Source organism: Lucilia sericata, unplaced genomic scaffold, assembly GCF_015586225.1.
Source record: "Lucilia sericata isolate MDLA Ls3-8-SP2 unplaced genomic scaffold, ASM1558622v1 Contig000583F_arrow, whole genome shotgun sequence".
Classification (NCBI taxonomy): domain Eukaryota; kingdom Metazoa; phylum Arthropoda; class Insecta; order Diptera; family Calliphoridae; genus Lucilia; species Lucilia sericata.
The window spans coordinates 189,613-204,355 of record NW_023994590.1 but is presented as its reverse complement, the minus strand read 5'-3'; the positions used below and the strand labels follow the sequence as shown (position 1 = coordinate 204,355).

General features: G+C 31.8%; 2 protein-coding genes across 3 annotated transcripts; one reads left to right on the top strand and one right to left on the bottom strand.

Annotated features, from left to right (window-relative positions):
* Positions 1-676: 676 nt before the first annotated feature.
* On the bottom strand, positions 677-4,063 carry LOC119606416 (RNA polymerase II subunit A C-terminal domain phosphatase SSU72). Of its 2 annotated transcripts, XM_037959928.1 has the most exons (3): positions 3,686-4,061; positions 3,363-3,621; positions 677-902 (listed from the first exon to the last, which is right to left on the bottom strand). In XM_037959928.1, exons 1-3 carry the CDS (start codon positions 3,910-3,912, stop codon positions 801-803), a joined length of 588 nt encoding a protein of 195 aa, XP_037815856.1. In that variant the 5' UTR covers positions 3,913-4,061; the 3' UTR covers positions 677-800. The 2 variants fall into 2 exon arrangements, with proteins under 2 accessions (XP_037815856.1, XP_037815855.1); XM_037959927.1 differs by lacking the exon at positions 677-902 and having other exon boundaries at positions 3,156-3,621; positions 3,686-4,063.
* Positions 4,064-4,681: 618 nt separating this feature from the next.
* On the top strand, positions 4,682-14,699 carry LOC119606414 (zinc finger matrin-type protein CG9776). Its single transcript, XM_037959926.1, has 11 exons — positions 4,682-4,740; positions 4,836-5,109; positions 5,165-5,848; positions 5,901-6,113; positions 6,486-6,673; positions 7,544-7,974; positions 10,074-10,248; positions 10,322-10,489; positions 10,552-12,337; positions 13,747-14,347; positions 14,477-14,699. Exons 2-11 carry the CDS (start codon positions 5,004-5,006, stop codon positions 14,481-14,483), a joined length of 4,359 nt encoding a protein of 1,452 aa, XP_037815854.1. The 5' UTR covers positions 4,682-4,740; positions 4,836-5,003; the 3' UTR covers positions 14,484-14,699.
* Positions 14,700-14,743: the final 44 nt, after the last annotated feature.

Genomic DNA, 14,743 nt, shown 5'->3' with positions numbered 1-14,743 from the left:
TAGTGCACGTTTATTTAGTTTATTTCCAAACATTATTAGTTGATTGCTTATCTGTGTGAAATAATGATTTTTTTTTTAATAATTTATTTATTAACAAAATTCTCTGGCTTATCAACAGAAAATAGAATAAAACATTAAACGGTTGTGTAAAGAAATAATTAAAACATACTAAAACAACTGATGATCTTGTTTAGACGAAAGTCACGTTATGGGGGGGATTCATGATTAAACGCATGACAAATGGAATTATTCGATTTTTTTTTTCAAATAAAAATTAAAATTTGTTATTTATTAGTTAATAAAATTAAAATATATATTTTGGTATAAACAATAGATATAATATTATTATTTTTTATTATTATTATTATTAACATAAGCTTAATGATTTTGTTCCTTTTTTTTAAAAAACATTTCTTAAATAGTTTTTGTAACTGATTACTTAATTTGAAATGATAATATAAAGTAATTTTTAAACAAAATTGCCAAAATTTTGAAAAGATTTTGAATTAAAAATTTGTTAAATTTTCTTATACTTTTAAAAGGAAACACAATTTTATTGTTTAGTTGTTGTTTTTTTTTTTTTTTTTTCTTTATATGATTTTTTTCTCTGTTATATAATTAACTTAATTTAATAAATTTGTTTCTTTTTTGTTTGTTTATTTATTACTAGTTTGTTTTGTTGTTGTTGTTGTTTTATATTTGTTTATCTGTTTAGTTTTAAAGTCTGTTTGTCAATTTTAAATTATAAAGTATAAATTATTATATAAAAAGTAACGACACTTCAAGGAGTGGGAGGGGTGTCAGTAAAAAAGTACTGAATGTAAAACAGTTTTATTGCGTCTCGATTCGAATTCCTGTAAAAGTTCATCAATATCATTATCTAAATCACTAGATTTGGACATCTGTAAAGACAATAAGAAAATTTAACAAAAAAATTAATAAAATTTTATAAAAAAAATTTGATCTTTTAGTTTCTCTAATAGAAAACGTTTATCTAATAGGAAACCTATTTTCTTTAGAGACTAAAAGATGACTTTGTTAATCACTGTTCTATAGAAAAGTTTTCTTTTTGACTCGCTCTCTAGACGCTTCTCATAAAAGGGTGATTCCTTTAGAAACTTTTCTATAGAAAGCATTCTTTTTTTAAAAATTTTCTAAAGAAAAATGTTCTCATTAGACAATATTCTGTAGAAAAGTATCTTCTTTAGACAATTTTCTATAGAAAAGTGTATTTTTTTAAAAAATTTTCTACAGAAAAGTGTCTCCGTTACAAAAACTTCTACAGAAAAGTTACTTTTTAGACAATTTTCTATAGGAAAGTATCTTCTTTAGACAATTTTCTATAGAACAGTATATTTTTTAGATCATTTTCTATAGAAAAGTGTCTTCTATATAGAATTTTCTATAGAAAAGTGTCTTCTATAGAGAATTTTCTATAGAAAAGTGTATTTTTCACAATGATTTTCTTTTGAAAAGTATAATTTTTAGACAATTTTCTATAGAGAAGTGAGTTTTTTACACAATTTTCTATATAAAACTAAATTATTATGTCAATTTTATATAGAAAATTAGCTTCTTTAGACAATTTTCTATAGAAAAGAGTCTTATTTAGACAATTTTCTATAGAAAAGTGTTTTTTTCGACAATTTTCTATAAAAAAGTGTTTTTTTCTTTAAAAAAGTTTCCTTTTTACACAATTTTCTATAGAAATGTGACTTTTTCAGACAATTTTCTGAAAATTGTCTTCTTTAAAGAATTTTCTATATAAAAGTATATTTTTTAAAAAAAATTTCTATAGAAAATAGTCTTCTCTAGACAATTTTCTACACAAAACTACCTTTTTTGACAATTTTCTATATAAAAGTATGTTCTTTAGACAACTTTCTATAGGGAAGTGACTTCTATCGATAATTTTCTTTAAAAAAGTTTCATTTTAGACAATTTTCTATAGAAAATATTCTTCATTAAACAATTTTCTATACAAAACATCATTATTTAAACAATTTTCTATAGAAAAGTGTCTAATTTTGACAATTCCGTACAGAAAAGTGTCTCCTTTACAAAATTTTCTATAGAAAATTATCTTCTTTAGAAAATTTTCTATAGAAAAGTGTCTTCTGAGACAATTTTCTATAGAAAAGTGTCTTTTGAGACAATTTTCTATAGAAAAGTGTCTTTTTTGACAATTTTCTGAAGAAAAGTGTCTTCTTTAAAGATTTTTCGACAATTTTCTTTAGAAAAATTTCTTTTTTAGACAATTTTCTATAGAAAAGTGTTTTTTTTTTTCGAACATTTTCTTTAGAAAAATTTCTTTTTTAGACATTTTTCTATAGAAAATTGTCTTCTTTAAACAATTTTCTATATAAAAGTTTCTTTTTTAGAAAATTTTCTATAGAAAAAAAGACTTCTTTAGACAATTTTCTATACAAAACTACCTTTTTTGACAATTTTCTATACAAAACTACCTTTTTGACAATTTACTATATATGTTCTTTAGATAAATTTCTAAAGAAAAGTGACTTCTATCGACAATTTTCTTTAGAAAAATTTCGTTTTTAGACAATTTTCTATAGAAAATATTCTTCATTAAACAATTTTCTATACAAAAGTTTATTCTTTAGACAATTTTCTATAGAAAAGTGTCTTATTTTGCCAATTCTGTACAGAAAAGTATCCGTTAGAAAAATGTCTATAGAAAAGTATCTTCTTTTGACAATTTGCTTTAGAAAAGTTTCCTTTTTAGACAATTTTCTATAGAAAAAGTTTCGTTTCTAGACAATTCTCTGAAGAAAAGTGTCTTTCTTAGAATTTTCTTTAGAAACATTTATTTTTTTAGACATAATTGGTTAGCCCTTATGATTTAAGTTAAACCTACCAGTTACTCCTTCCGCTTTGAGTTAAGCCATTCTTATTAAAAAAAAAAAAAAAACAAATCAAATCCGAAAAATTTTAAATTGACTTAAGAAAAGCGCAAAATAAGCCATATTTTTAAGCTAAAATGAAATTATTTAAGCATTTAAATAGCAAACACATAAAACAAATACAATCAAGGAAATCTTTAAAAGAAAAAGTCTAACTTTTCAAATACCCTTTAAACTTAACCAATATTCTCCTAACATAACCTCAAAAAAACCTACAGCTGCAACAAAAAAAAACATAGGCCAACTAATTTAAAGATAAACATAAAACAAAATAGTTTTATCATTGATTTCATATCGTTTAAGTATATTTTCTTCTTCAACATTAAATCTCTGCCAATAACATCTTCCTTCCCCCAACCCCATAAATGCTAAACTAAAGCATTTGATAAAACACCGTAGTGGCCATAGCAGTTTGTATGAATAGTTGTAGTAGATTTTTACCATATTTATCATATCCGTTATGAGAAAAGCACCCATTAAAGCCTCCTCATGATTATCCTCAATATCTACATTGAATATATGCACAGGACGATTGTCGACCACATCACGGGATTCCATATTTTCTAAAACTTGATCGTATACTCGCTCCTCTACGGTAACAATAATATCGAATTGTTCGCGACAGTCTTGAAAACGTTCGGGACATTTCTTAATGCGACGATTACGATCCAACATGTGCAGTAGACCATTTTGGGTGTAGCTAGAGAAGAGAAGAAAAATCTTTTGTTATCATGAGAGTTAATAATTTTCTTTCGAGAACTTACTATTGTTTATCTTTACTAACTAGATCATTGTATATGGTATCGTAGGGAGTGCCAAATTCATAGACATTGGGTTTATCTATAGCAGTACCGGGCAGTTTAACACGTTCACCAGTGCCAAAGGAACGTACATTGTAACCTTTTTTGGCTAAAAAATTATGAGCCTCCATTGAACGATTCATATTTGAAGAACAAACCACTGCTATAGATAAACCATTGTTTAGAGACATTTTTTTGTACAAAAATTTAATAATTTTTTAACAGTTTAAATATAAAAACTTGCAATTTTATACGATTTTCTTTAATAAATTGTGCAAAAAATGAAAAAAAAAATATGTGTAATACTCGCATTCAAAGCCCTGCGCCGACAAATGTTAACGGCGATGGCGACTGATACTAAAAATGTGGGCGGCGGCTTAAAATCGAATGTAAGCCGGCTAAGTTTTCAAATACACAATGTTTATTTAATTTTATAAGGTAGTGTCATTGGCGAATTCAGAATACATAAGTAATATATCTTGCCATTTAAAATACACATGTTCGATGTCCTAGTCTCTTACGGTTTGTCAAACAGCAATGTTTTCTTCGTATCTCGTGTTTGTAACAAACACTTTTTTTTTGAAGGGTCTGAAGTAAAAGCAGCGGCTTTGACATTTCGTTCGGCGGCTAAGCTTAGTCGGCTATACGACGATTCGGCGCTGGTCTCTGCTCGCTTTACAAAAACAATTTTCAGATTTCAGCTAAAGCAGAGTTGTAAAAAGTAGTATTTAGCAGCCACATGGTTGTATTTTTAAGGTTTCTTTATTAGTTAAGGAATTTAATGAATATAATCTAGTTTTTAAGCTTTATAAAATAAAAAAAGTATTTATTTATAAATTAAGTTTTAATTAAAATGTTTTTGTTATTAAATATTTCTTTATTTTTATTAATTTGCTATAATACGGCATCTCTTGCTTATTGTTTGTTTTAAGCTTACATATGGCAACTCTTTGTTTACAACTGCAGCCAACTTCGCTTCATTGCAAAAAAGCTGAAAAATTGTGCAGATAGTTTTTCTTGTAAGTCATGGCAAAATTCATTTTTAATTTGCTAAAATTCATATTTTAAATAATATTTTTTGTGTTATTTTTCAAAAAAATATATAATTTAATAGGTTTACTATAATATTTTTATAAAAATATTAATTTCAACGTAAATAAAAGTGTTTTATAAGCCAAAGAAAAAAAAGCCAGCTACTGACGCCAACCAGCTGCCGGCAAAGGCAGAGAAATAAAAAGTCTCAAATAATTAAAGAAAAAAAGAGAAGTCCTAGACTAACGAAATGGAGGAAGAGTTAATTTTAAAGCAACCTACCGATAGACGTTTGGGAGACAACAATAGTTTGCCGCCGGGACCACCCGGAGCAGAATATGATGTGGAGCCCTTTGGTAAGCAAGAAATATAAGAAAAAGTGAACAATATGATGAAATTTTTATTTTATAGAAACGAACAAGCCAGCACCCAAGCCACCTACTATAGAAAAAGAAAATACGGCTTCAGAACGATCCTCCAGAAGGCGTTCACCCTCCGGTAGTCCACCACCGGCACGTAAACGTAAATCACCTTCACGTGGCAGACGTTCACCCTCACCTCCGCCTCGGGGAGGTAGAGGACGACGTTCGCCTTCACCACGGCGCAATCGTTACCGTGACTACTCACCCGATAGAAGACCCCGCTATGGCGGTAGACGTTCACCCGATCGTAGACGTTCTCCACCTAGAAGGGGAGGCGGACGTGACCGTTATCGTGGCAGAGGCCGCAGTTCAAGTCGTTCTATAAGTCGCAGTCCTACACCACCCAGACGTGGCGGTGGTGGTGGCGCAACAGGCCGTTGGTCTCCCAAAAAGAAACCCAATACACCGCCTCAACAGCAAAGCAGCAACTTAACGCGGCAATTGTCTCAACCACCACCTACCACTAATCAGCCGCCTCCACAATATGGTGTTATGGCGCCACCACCACCTCAACTATATGGTGAAGCCTATGGACCACCTCCCGGTTACAATCAATATGGAGTACCACCTCCCCAAGCTGGTTTTGTGCAAAGCAATGATGCCTATGTGGCCATGCAGGCACCGGGAACAGGATTTAATACAGCCTATCCACCACCCGGAGCCTGGGGTGTGGGTAAGTTAAAGAAATTTATGGTGTTATAATTTTTTAATTTATTACTTTATAGATGCTTATGGTCAACAACAATGGCTGCCACCACCCACACAAATGCAACAAATGGCAGCACCACAACAACCACCACCACCAGCACTAGTCGTACAACCTACTACGCAAACACAAGTGGCTACAAATGTGCCACCACCAAATGTTACATCTGTAGCAGTTAACAAACATGCAGAAGATACTACCGGACCCTTAGAGCCCAATCCCCAACATGATGGTAAGTTTTTAAAACCAAGTTTAAAACAAAAATTGATAATTTTTTTATAAATTAAAAAAAAAACCTAATGACAGCAACATTAATTTGAAAAGAAATGAATTTATTTAAAAAAAAAAATTGTTGAAAACTTTAAACAGCTTAAAAACAGGACAGCAAAAACCCAGGGAGATGTTTAAGGTGTAGAGTAAAATTTTCCCTTAAAAGTGGCTAAACCCTTCTAAAAAAAAACTTCACTCTTAAAAGAAGTTTTAATGAAAAAGCTTTGTAAATGAAATACTTTTGTTGTAAACAATTTAACAAATAGTTTACTAATTATAAACTTTTTTATATTTCCCCCCCCCCCCCCCCCCAAAAACTTCTGCAAAACTCTAGCTGTGGCCCAAGAAGCTGAAAATCAACGTGATGAATTGAAAAAGCAACGCACCAGTTATTTGAAAAAGACAGCAGTTTTGAAAAAGGAATTGAAAATGTTAAAAGAACAACGTAAAGATCTACACACAGGCGGTGCTCCAGCCTCACCCACCACCAAAGGCTTTATAGATGAAAATGAAAAACTACAGGTATGTTTTTTAGCCTTTAAAGGCCTGCATTAAATATTTCTTAAAAAGAATTTGAGTTTTGTTTTTATTTAAGCTTTTTACATAAACTTGTTGTAAAACATGTTTTATGATCTTAATTATAAAGAATTTTGTATTATTTTGATTTTTTTTCTCTCAAACTTTCTCAAAAAAAAAGTTATAAAATTACAAATAAATTTTTTTCTTAACGAATAGTGAATAAATAATTAAATTTTTCTTTAGCTTATTGAAACTACTACAAATGTTGTTGTAATGTATGCAAACACCATAAAAATTTAAAAAAAACAAATATGTATAAAACAAAACCAAAATGAGCACAATGTTAAAAAGGCGAGTGAAAAGAAAAAACAAATGTTTTGCAACGGGTGCGTGTCCATTTCCTCTCCAAATTAAAGTTATCTACTTCATCTAACAACACACAATACTAAGGCCAGCTCAACACCATAAATGTACTTGATTTTATAAAAAAAAAAAACTTATTATGTTGTTTAATTTGTTCTTAAAATTTGTTTAAAAAAAAAAATGGAAATTGTAAATTAGGTTTTGTTTTTCACTTAATATTAAGTATTTTGTATGAATTGTAATTGTAAAAACGTAAAACTTAAGTCTTACGAGAGGAAGCCTTGCTGGGAAAAGGATTATAAGATGACTGGTGCCCACACTACCCACACTTTTCCTACGTTCTTAACTTAACCAGGACTAACAGATGATGACCAGTGTGTTTTTTCTCATCTACGTACCAAAAATAAGCCGCCAACAACAAGCATAAATAAAATATTAATTATTTTACACTCTTAAGTTCTAAGAAATTAATCTATTTCCTTTCTCTTTCCTTCTTTTATGCAATTTTAGAATCAAATCCAAAAGAAATTGAGTACCATTGAAAATGTCATCGATATGTTAACGGGCATAATTGGTGAAGAAAATCTCGATAAGGATGATGAACCTCTAGATGATGATGATATGTTGAAAGAAGCAGCTTTATCATCTATACAAAAAACACATGGTGGCAGTGAACGTGCTGGTGGTTCTAGTCAAAGCTCTAATGCTTTAAACTCATCTAATAAGAAAAAGACACGTAGTTCTTCTTCATCCTCAGATAGTTCTTCAGCTTCAACATCTTCTTCATCGTCGGATTCCTCATCCTCGTCTGAAACAGAACAAGCTGCTAATAAAGATGAAGATGATGATGATAGTTCACCGGAACGTTTAAAGAAAAAGGTGATTGAATCTATGAAGAATAAGGATAAAGATGTGGCACGCAGTAAACAAGATCTAAAGGGGTAAGATGAAAAATTTTCATAATTTAATCTTGTTATATATTTTTAAAGGTTAAATAAGTGTTTTAAAATCTCATACAACTAAAGGTAAGTATGAATTAAACGATATTTGGAGATAAATCACTTGAATGTTTAAAGTTCCTGAAAGCCATTCTGCTGTGTTGGATAAAATTAATTTTTCAGTATTCTTATAATTAAAAAATATCATTACAATTTGTAAACGATTTCCCACCAAGTCGAAATCGAACATCAACCCGAAGAATATTCCTGAAGAATCTTTTTAAGCATTAAGCATCATTTCACGCTAACTTGATGTTTAATCTTAAATTTCAAACTATTGTTTATAGATCAGGAGAAACTGACTTAGAGCTCTATAATAATAACTACATTATGATGGTTAACAGCGCTAAAATCCACTAATATTCCGAATAAACATAATACGCTACAGTATTGTTTCATTGAAATCGATATTGACTATTGCTTTTAGGTCAGTAGAAACTGACTTAGAGCTCTATTAAAAATAATAATTCTAAAGCGAACCTGAAGAAAGGATTAAGCAAAGCATTCAAGGAACAAATTACACACAATCTTAATGTTTAATCTTAAACTTTAAACTATTGTTTTTAGGTCGGGGGAAACTGACTTAGAGCTCTATAATAATAACTAGATTATGATGGTTAACAGCTGTAAAATAAGATAGCATTCCCCCATAGTCTGTGACTTCCTTGTTGTGCCGTTAGGTTCACTCTACTTTTCTTCACATAGTCAACTAGCCAGTCTACCCTCCTTCAATTTGTCCAATATATTTATAGACTAATACAGTACCTAGATGTTGCACAATGTCTAGGTTCTAGGCAATTGAAGAAATCTAAATTAAACGATCCATAAGTTGTAAATAACTCTGAAGAATGTCGCATAACAAATGCAACATATAATGACAGTTATCCAAGTGATTCACAAGTAACAATCTAATGTACGATATGTCGCTAACTTGTGATCAATTAAGTCAATCTTCTATTCGAATTCCCTCCGAAACAATAAAGATTTTAGATAAAAACTACAACACATAATGCACATATTGTGCAGTATAGTTTGATCTGTTTGCAATCCGACCTGTTGTAGTCAACTGTTCGACTTTCTCAAATACAAATATCGATATAAACTTCAACTTGTGATCAAAATAAACCACAAGAAGTGGAGATAAGAGTGCGATCGAAGTTAGCGACAACTTGTAAACAACTTTTCGAAGTGTTTCCGATGACAAAAATTTAACTTCTCTGATCTCAGTAGCCTAAGGTACGATCTATGACTAACTTGCTCTTAATCGAATGTCTCTTTCCAACACAATAAAGATTGTTCGGAGCAGTTCATTGCAATTCAAAGATTGTGGTTTATAGTTCGAATTTTCTTCTTCTTCCAACTCGACACGTTTTAGTTGACTAAAATGATCTTTCTCAAATACAATATGTGATCACAATAGTCCTCAAGAAGAGGAGATATAGAGATCAGACTCCTAACCTTCTATGAGTATCTAATGAGGCCACAAATTGTGGGCTACCGTTCGATCGTTCTATCTCTGTGTCTCTTCAAACCGACAAAGAATCTCCTATGAAAAGTTTTCACCGTTCGATGTTATTATCCTTAATCTAAAAGTAATCTACCAGCTGTCTAATGTCTGATCAGTTTCCAATTAAAGCACTATAACTTGTAAACAAAGAATTTAAGAAGTTGTGGTTTACTGTTCGATCACTCTCTCTCGCTTCCTCTCTTTCTCTTTTCAACTCATCAGAAAATGTGCTATGAAAAGATTCCATCGTTCGATGATTGTCAACTTGTATTCTACTATTCGATCTCTCTCCAACTTAACTATTGAACGTAAGAATCCCTACATTTTCTGTTAGTTTTTTATGTGTTCCAGCTTTCTTTTAAATCATGTTTATCATACAATTTAGATAAAAATTAAAGGTTTTCCTTAAATCTCTGTATATAATCCTCCAGCGTTTAACATTTCTATTAAATTAGACCAAAAACATGGAAAGTATTTCTAAATAATCCTCAAAATACTCAATACCAAACAAAATTTTCAACATTTTCCTTTGCAGACCCAATAAAAAAGAACGTTTCAATTATGTCTTCTATGATCCCGAAATGCATTGGTGTCAGACCTGTAATGTTTTTCCCAAGACAGCAAAGGATTATCTCAATCATTTGCATACGAAAAATCATATGGATAGAGAAAGTATTGAAACACCCTGGCATACGGACATGGTAACAGATGTAAGTATTAGAGAAGAGCAATTCCTTACGATTAGAAGCTAAATAAGAAAAATTTGTTCATTGTTTCCTTTAGCAATTTCCAACATATGAAAATGCTCCTACCAAGAGAACACCCATAAGAGGTTTAACTTTCTTTGTCCCAGCCACAGCTTGGTTTTGTAAATTGTGTAATATATGGATGGGGGACTTACACTGTGCTTCTACACACTTGAAATCACAATTGCATGCCAATCGTTATAATGTAAGTTGGAAAATATTTAAAAGATTTTCTTGGAATTATATGATTTTCGTTAATTTCTTCAGGCCTTCTTAGAGGAGAATCCCCACTACGAAGTCAATTGGTTGGCTGATCGTCAAATTGTCTTAAATGAACAGAAATCTACACCTTTGCCCCAGCAAATCACTTCCGTTTCCACTACGGCTGCGGAGCGCAAGAAAACCAAAAAGGATGATGATAAAACTAATAAGAAACGTAAAAAGAAGAGCGATAAAAAACAGAAAAAGAAGAAAAAGAAGTCAAATAAAAAACGCAAGAAGAACAGTGATAGTAGTTCATCATCGAGCAGTGATTCTTCCTCCTCTACGGATAGTGATGAACCGAAAAAGAAAAAAATGCCTCCAGTAACGGTGGCCGATCTGGATAATCCCAATCCAGCAGTATCGATACGTCTATCAATGCGCAAACAGGAAAATATTAAAAATGAAGAGGAACAGGCACCACCACCGCCTCAATTGAAAATGAAACAACAATCACCGGCTACTCAGCCGCCAGCTGGGGGTAAATGGACTGTAGTACAGGAGGGTGTACGCAATAAAGATGGAGAAAAGCCCCAAGATGCCGATGACTCGATAATACAACAATGGAATACCGTACAACCGGTAATAAGTGAAAGTGAAAAGAAATTATTGGAACAGTTGAAGGGAAAATTGAAAAATAAATCGAAAGATGAACAACAAAGCCGCAGTTCTACGGCTCAAAGAGTAGAAAGTGAAAATCGTGACAGGGATAGAGAACGTGATAAGGCGGTCGAACGGGCTGGCGGAGAGAATAGAAGTGAACGTTCCGATCGAAGAGACAGAGATAGTGGCAGAGATCGCGATCGGGACCGGGGTAGAGATGATAGACGTACTACTAGACGTTCACGTACACGTAGTCCTACACGCAGTCGTAGCCGTGGGCGTGATTATCGCCGCAATGTTAGACGTTCTCGTTCCCGCAGTCGAGGACGTATGTCACCACGCAGTTGGCGTAATCGTAATAGACGTAATGATCGTTCACGTTCCCGTTCTTTACGTAGACGTTCACGCTCTCCTTACGATCGGCGAAGACGTTCTTCTCGTTCCCGCTCACGTTCTGGTGGCAGCAGTCGTGTAGAGAAACCGGTAGTAAGACCTGCCGAATTTAGGCCCCGCGTACCGGAAAAAGACAAGGAAAAGGATAAAAAATCTTCAGAGAATAAAGATAAAAAAGATAAACCCAAACCTAAAAGCTCCAGTTCTTCATCGACTAGTGCCGCTTCAGCAGCAGGAGGTAAAAAACTACCTTTTATAGGTAAAATGCCGGTATTTAAGAAACAAACCACTGGAGCTGGCGGAGAAATGGGTGATAAAACTACTATGGATGCACAAGCACAACAACAGCAGCAACAAGCAGGCGGTTTTATGTACACTATGGATGCTACCGGCGGAGCCTTTGGTCGTCCACCCGCACCTACAGCTGCTCAAATACAAATGGCCATGATGGAAGATGCTTACGGCAATGCACCACCCTTCCATCCTGATGCGGGTATGATGGTAGACTATGACGATCTAATGCCAGATCCTGTACAATTTGTTAATATAATGGGTCAAGCACCACCACCGCCTCCACCTCAAGAGACCGAAGATGATAAAGATATGTTACCGCCCGGTATAGATGTAGAAGAATCAGAAGAGTTTGTACCCAAACCCATAACTGAAGCGCCACCGCCTGGTAAGGGACCTTTGCCGAAAGACTTGGAAGATGCTTTGAATATTATATTCCCCGGTGAAAAGAAACCCGGCGAGGAGAGTGACAATGAGGAGGAGTTGGCGAAAAATAAAGCTAAAGGTAAGCAAATAACAATATATTTAGATGTTGTTTTTTAATTAAGCAAAATTTTTGTTAAAAATATGGCAACGCCAAAAAATTATTTACATGAAAAGAATACTTTCTTGCCTTAGATTTAATTAAAAGCTTCTAATTGAGTTAAACTTTAATTTGGCGAGTTTAACTAAACGCGCTTAAACAAAGTTTAAGACTCAAAATTTAGATTTTGAGATTTATGAGGAAGTTATAATTGTAACATAAACTAATTTTTTTATTTAAAGCCATTTTTTTACATTTTTAGCAAAATTTCTTGCCAAAATATGGCAACACCCAACATTTCATCACATGAAATTAATAGTTTTTTGCCAAAGATTTGTTTAAAACGTTAAAATTTAGTTAAACTTAAATTTTCCAAGTTTAACTAAACTTAATGCTCTTTTTAAACTTTTGGCTTTTTTACATTTTTATCTAAATTTCTTCCAAAAATATGGCAACATTAAAACAAATTTCTCATCAAATTAATTGTTTTTTTGTTTATGAAGTGTTTGAAAGTGAAAAATGTTGCTAAACTTGTATTTTCCTAGTTTAACTAAACTCGCTTAATCAAAGTTTAACTTCCAAAAATCAAATTTTTGGATTTAATATATATACTTTAACAGCAAATAAGACCCTTTTTTAACTTTGTGGTCTTATTCTATTTTTTATTTGGAAAATTTATTTGGAAAGTATGGCAACATCTAAAATTTGTTTCACTAAATTAATTGTTTTTTGTTTAAGATTTGTTTGAAAGTGAAAATTTTTGCTAAACTTGCATTTTCCTAGTTTAACTAAACTCGCTTAATCAAAGTTTAACTATTCAAAATCAATTTTTTGGATTCAAAATTAAACTCTTTAACAGCAAATAAGGCCCTTTTTTAACTTTGTGGTCTTATTCTATTTTTTATTTGCAAAATTTATTTGGAAAGTATGGCAACATCAAAAATTTTTTTCACTAAATTAATTGGTTTTTGTTTAAGATTTGTTTGAAAGTGAAAATTTTTGCTAAACTTACATTTTCCTAGTTTAACTAAACTCGCTTAATCAAAGTTTAACTTCCAAAAATCAAATTTTTGGATTTAATATAAACTTTTTAACAGCAAATAAGGCCCTTTTTTAACTTGTGGAATTATTCTATTTTTTATTTGCAAAATTTATTTGGAAAGTATGGCAACATCAAAAATTTTTTCACTAAATTAATTGGTTTTTGTTTAAGATTTGTTTGAAAGTGAAAATTTTTGCTAAACTTGCATTTTCCTAGTTTAACTAAACTCGCTTAAACTAAGTTTAAGTTCTCAAATTCACAGTTTGGGTTTCTAAATCATTGCAAAAACCAATAAATAAATTTATTTTGTGAAAATTTTCAATTTAAATATTTTTTTTTTATTTTTCAGGCGAAACTCAAATAATCAATGACGAGGCTGTCATGCAGCCCGAAGAATTAGCCAAAGATGGCATACATTTAGTAACATTCGAGGAGACTTCACAGTTGGGCTTAGACGAGGCCTCACAAATGTCCATGAATGAGCCTTTAGTGTTCAATAGGCCACCTTCTAACCCCACAGCTGCTAACACGACCATTATCAGCAATGCTGATATGGAACTAGAAGATGATAACTCACAAAATCAATTAGATTTAAATAAAATCGAGACACAGCCAACAGCCCCGCCCAACATTGAACTACCCCCTGAAGTGAGCGAAATTTCAGCACCTAGTCCACAAACTATAGTAGAGCCTGAACAAGAGCAGGAAACAGAAATGCCTGATATACCCATACCCCCTGAAGTAAAAAGCAACAGTCCTAAACATGAGGAAATTCCAGAAACACCACAACAAGCGGAGCAACAAATAACCACTAATACAGACATTGATCTAGCCGATATTCCTCAGCCACCACCCTCGCCCACAGAAAGCGAAAAGAATCGCCGGCAAGAGGAATTAGATGACTTGGCCATGCTGGGCATTGATGCTGATGATATGGCGGCACAATGTATGTGAGTTTAAAATAAAACTTATTTATTTAAAAACTTAATAACAATTTGTTAACAATTTTCTTTTATAATTCTTAATCTTTATTATTACTATTATTATTATTAATTTTTTCCCCTCAAAAAAAACAAAAGAGAATAATGAATGAATTTAAAAACAAAAACAAAACTTGCAAACATTCTTAATATTTAACTAACTAATTGCCTACAACAAACATGATTTAAGTTTAACACACACACACACAAAACTGGTTTAATTATATTTTAATTAAAATAAAACATTTAAATGTAAAACATATTGAATTAAAATTCAAAATTCTTTTTAAAAAAATAAGCAATTACAAAGAAAAACAACAAAATAAATATATAATGGACTTTTTTCTTAGAGGAAATTAAAAAAAA

What these genes read in the sequence shown, in the direction of transcription:
- LOC119606416 (XM_037959927.1), bottom strand. Translation starts at nt 3,912, where the DNA reads ATGTCTCTAAACAATGGTTTATCTATAGCAGTGGTTTGTTCTTCAAAT. An exon ending in GTTAGTAAAGATAAACAATA is followed by an intron (nt 3,622 to 3,685) that starts GTAAGTTCTCGA and finishes TCTCTTCTCTAG; the next exon opens with CTACACCCAAAATGGTCTAC.
- LOC119606414 (XM_037959926.1), top strand. Translation starts at nt 5,004, where the DNA reads ATGGAGGAAGAGTTAATTTTAAAGCAACCTACCGATAGACGTTTGGGA. An exon ending in ATGAAAATGAAAAACTACAG is followed by an intron (nt 6,674 to 7,543) that starts GTATGTTTTTTA and finishes ATGCAATTTTAG; the next exon opens with AATCAAATCCAAAAGAAATT. An exon ending in ATACGGACATGGTAACAGAT is followed by an intron (nt 10,249 to 10,321) that starts GTAAGTATTAGA and finishes TGTTTCCTTTAG; the next exon opens with CAATTTCCAACATATGAAAA.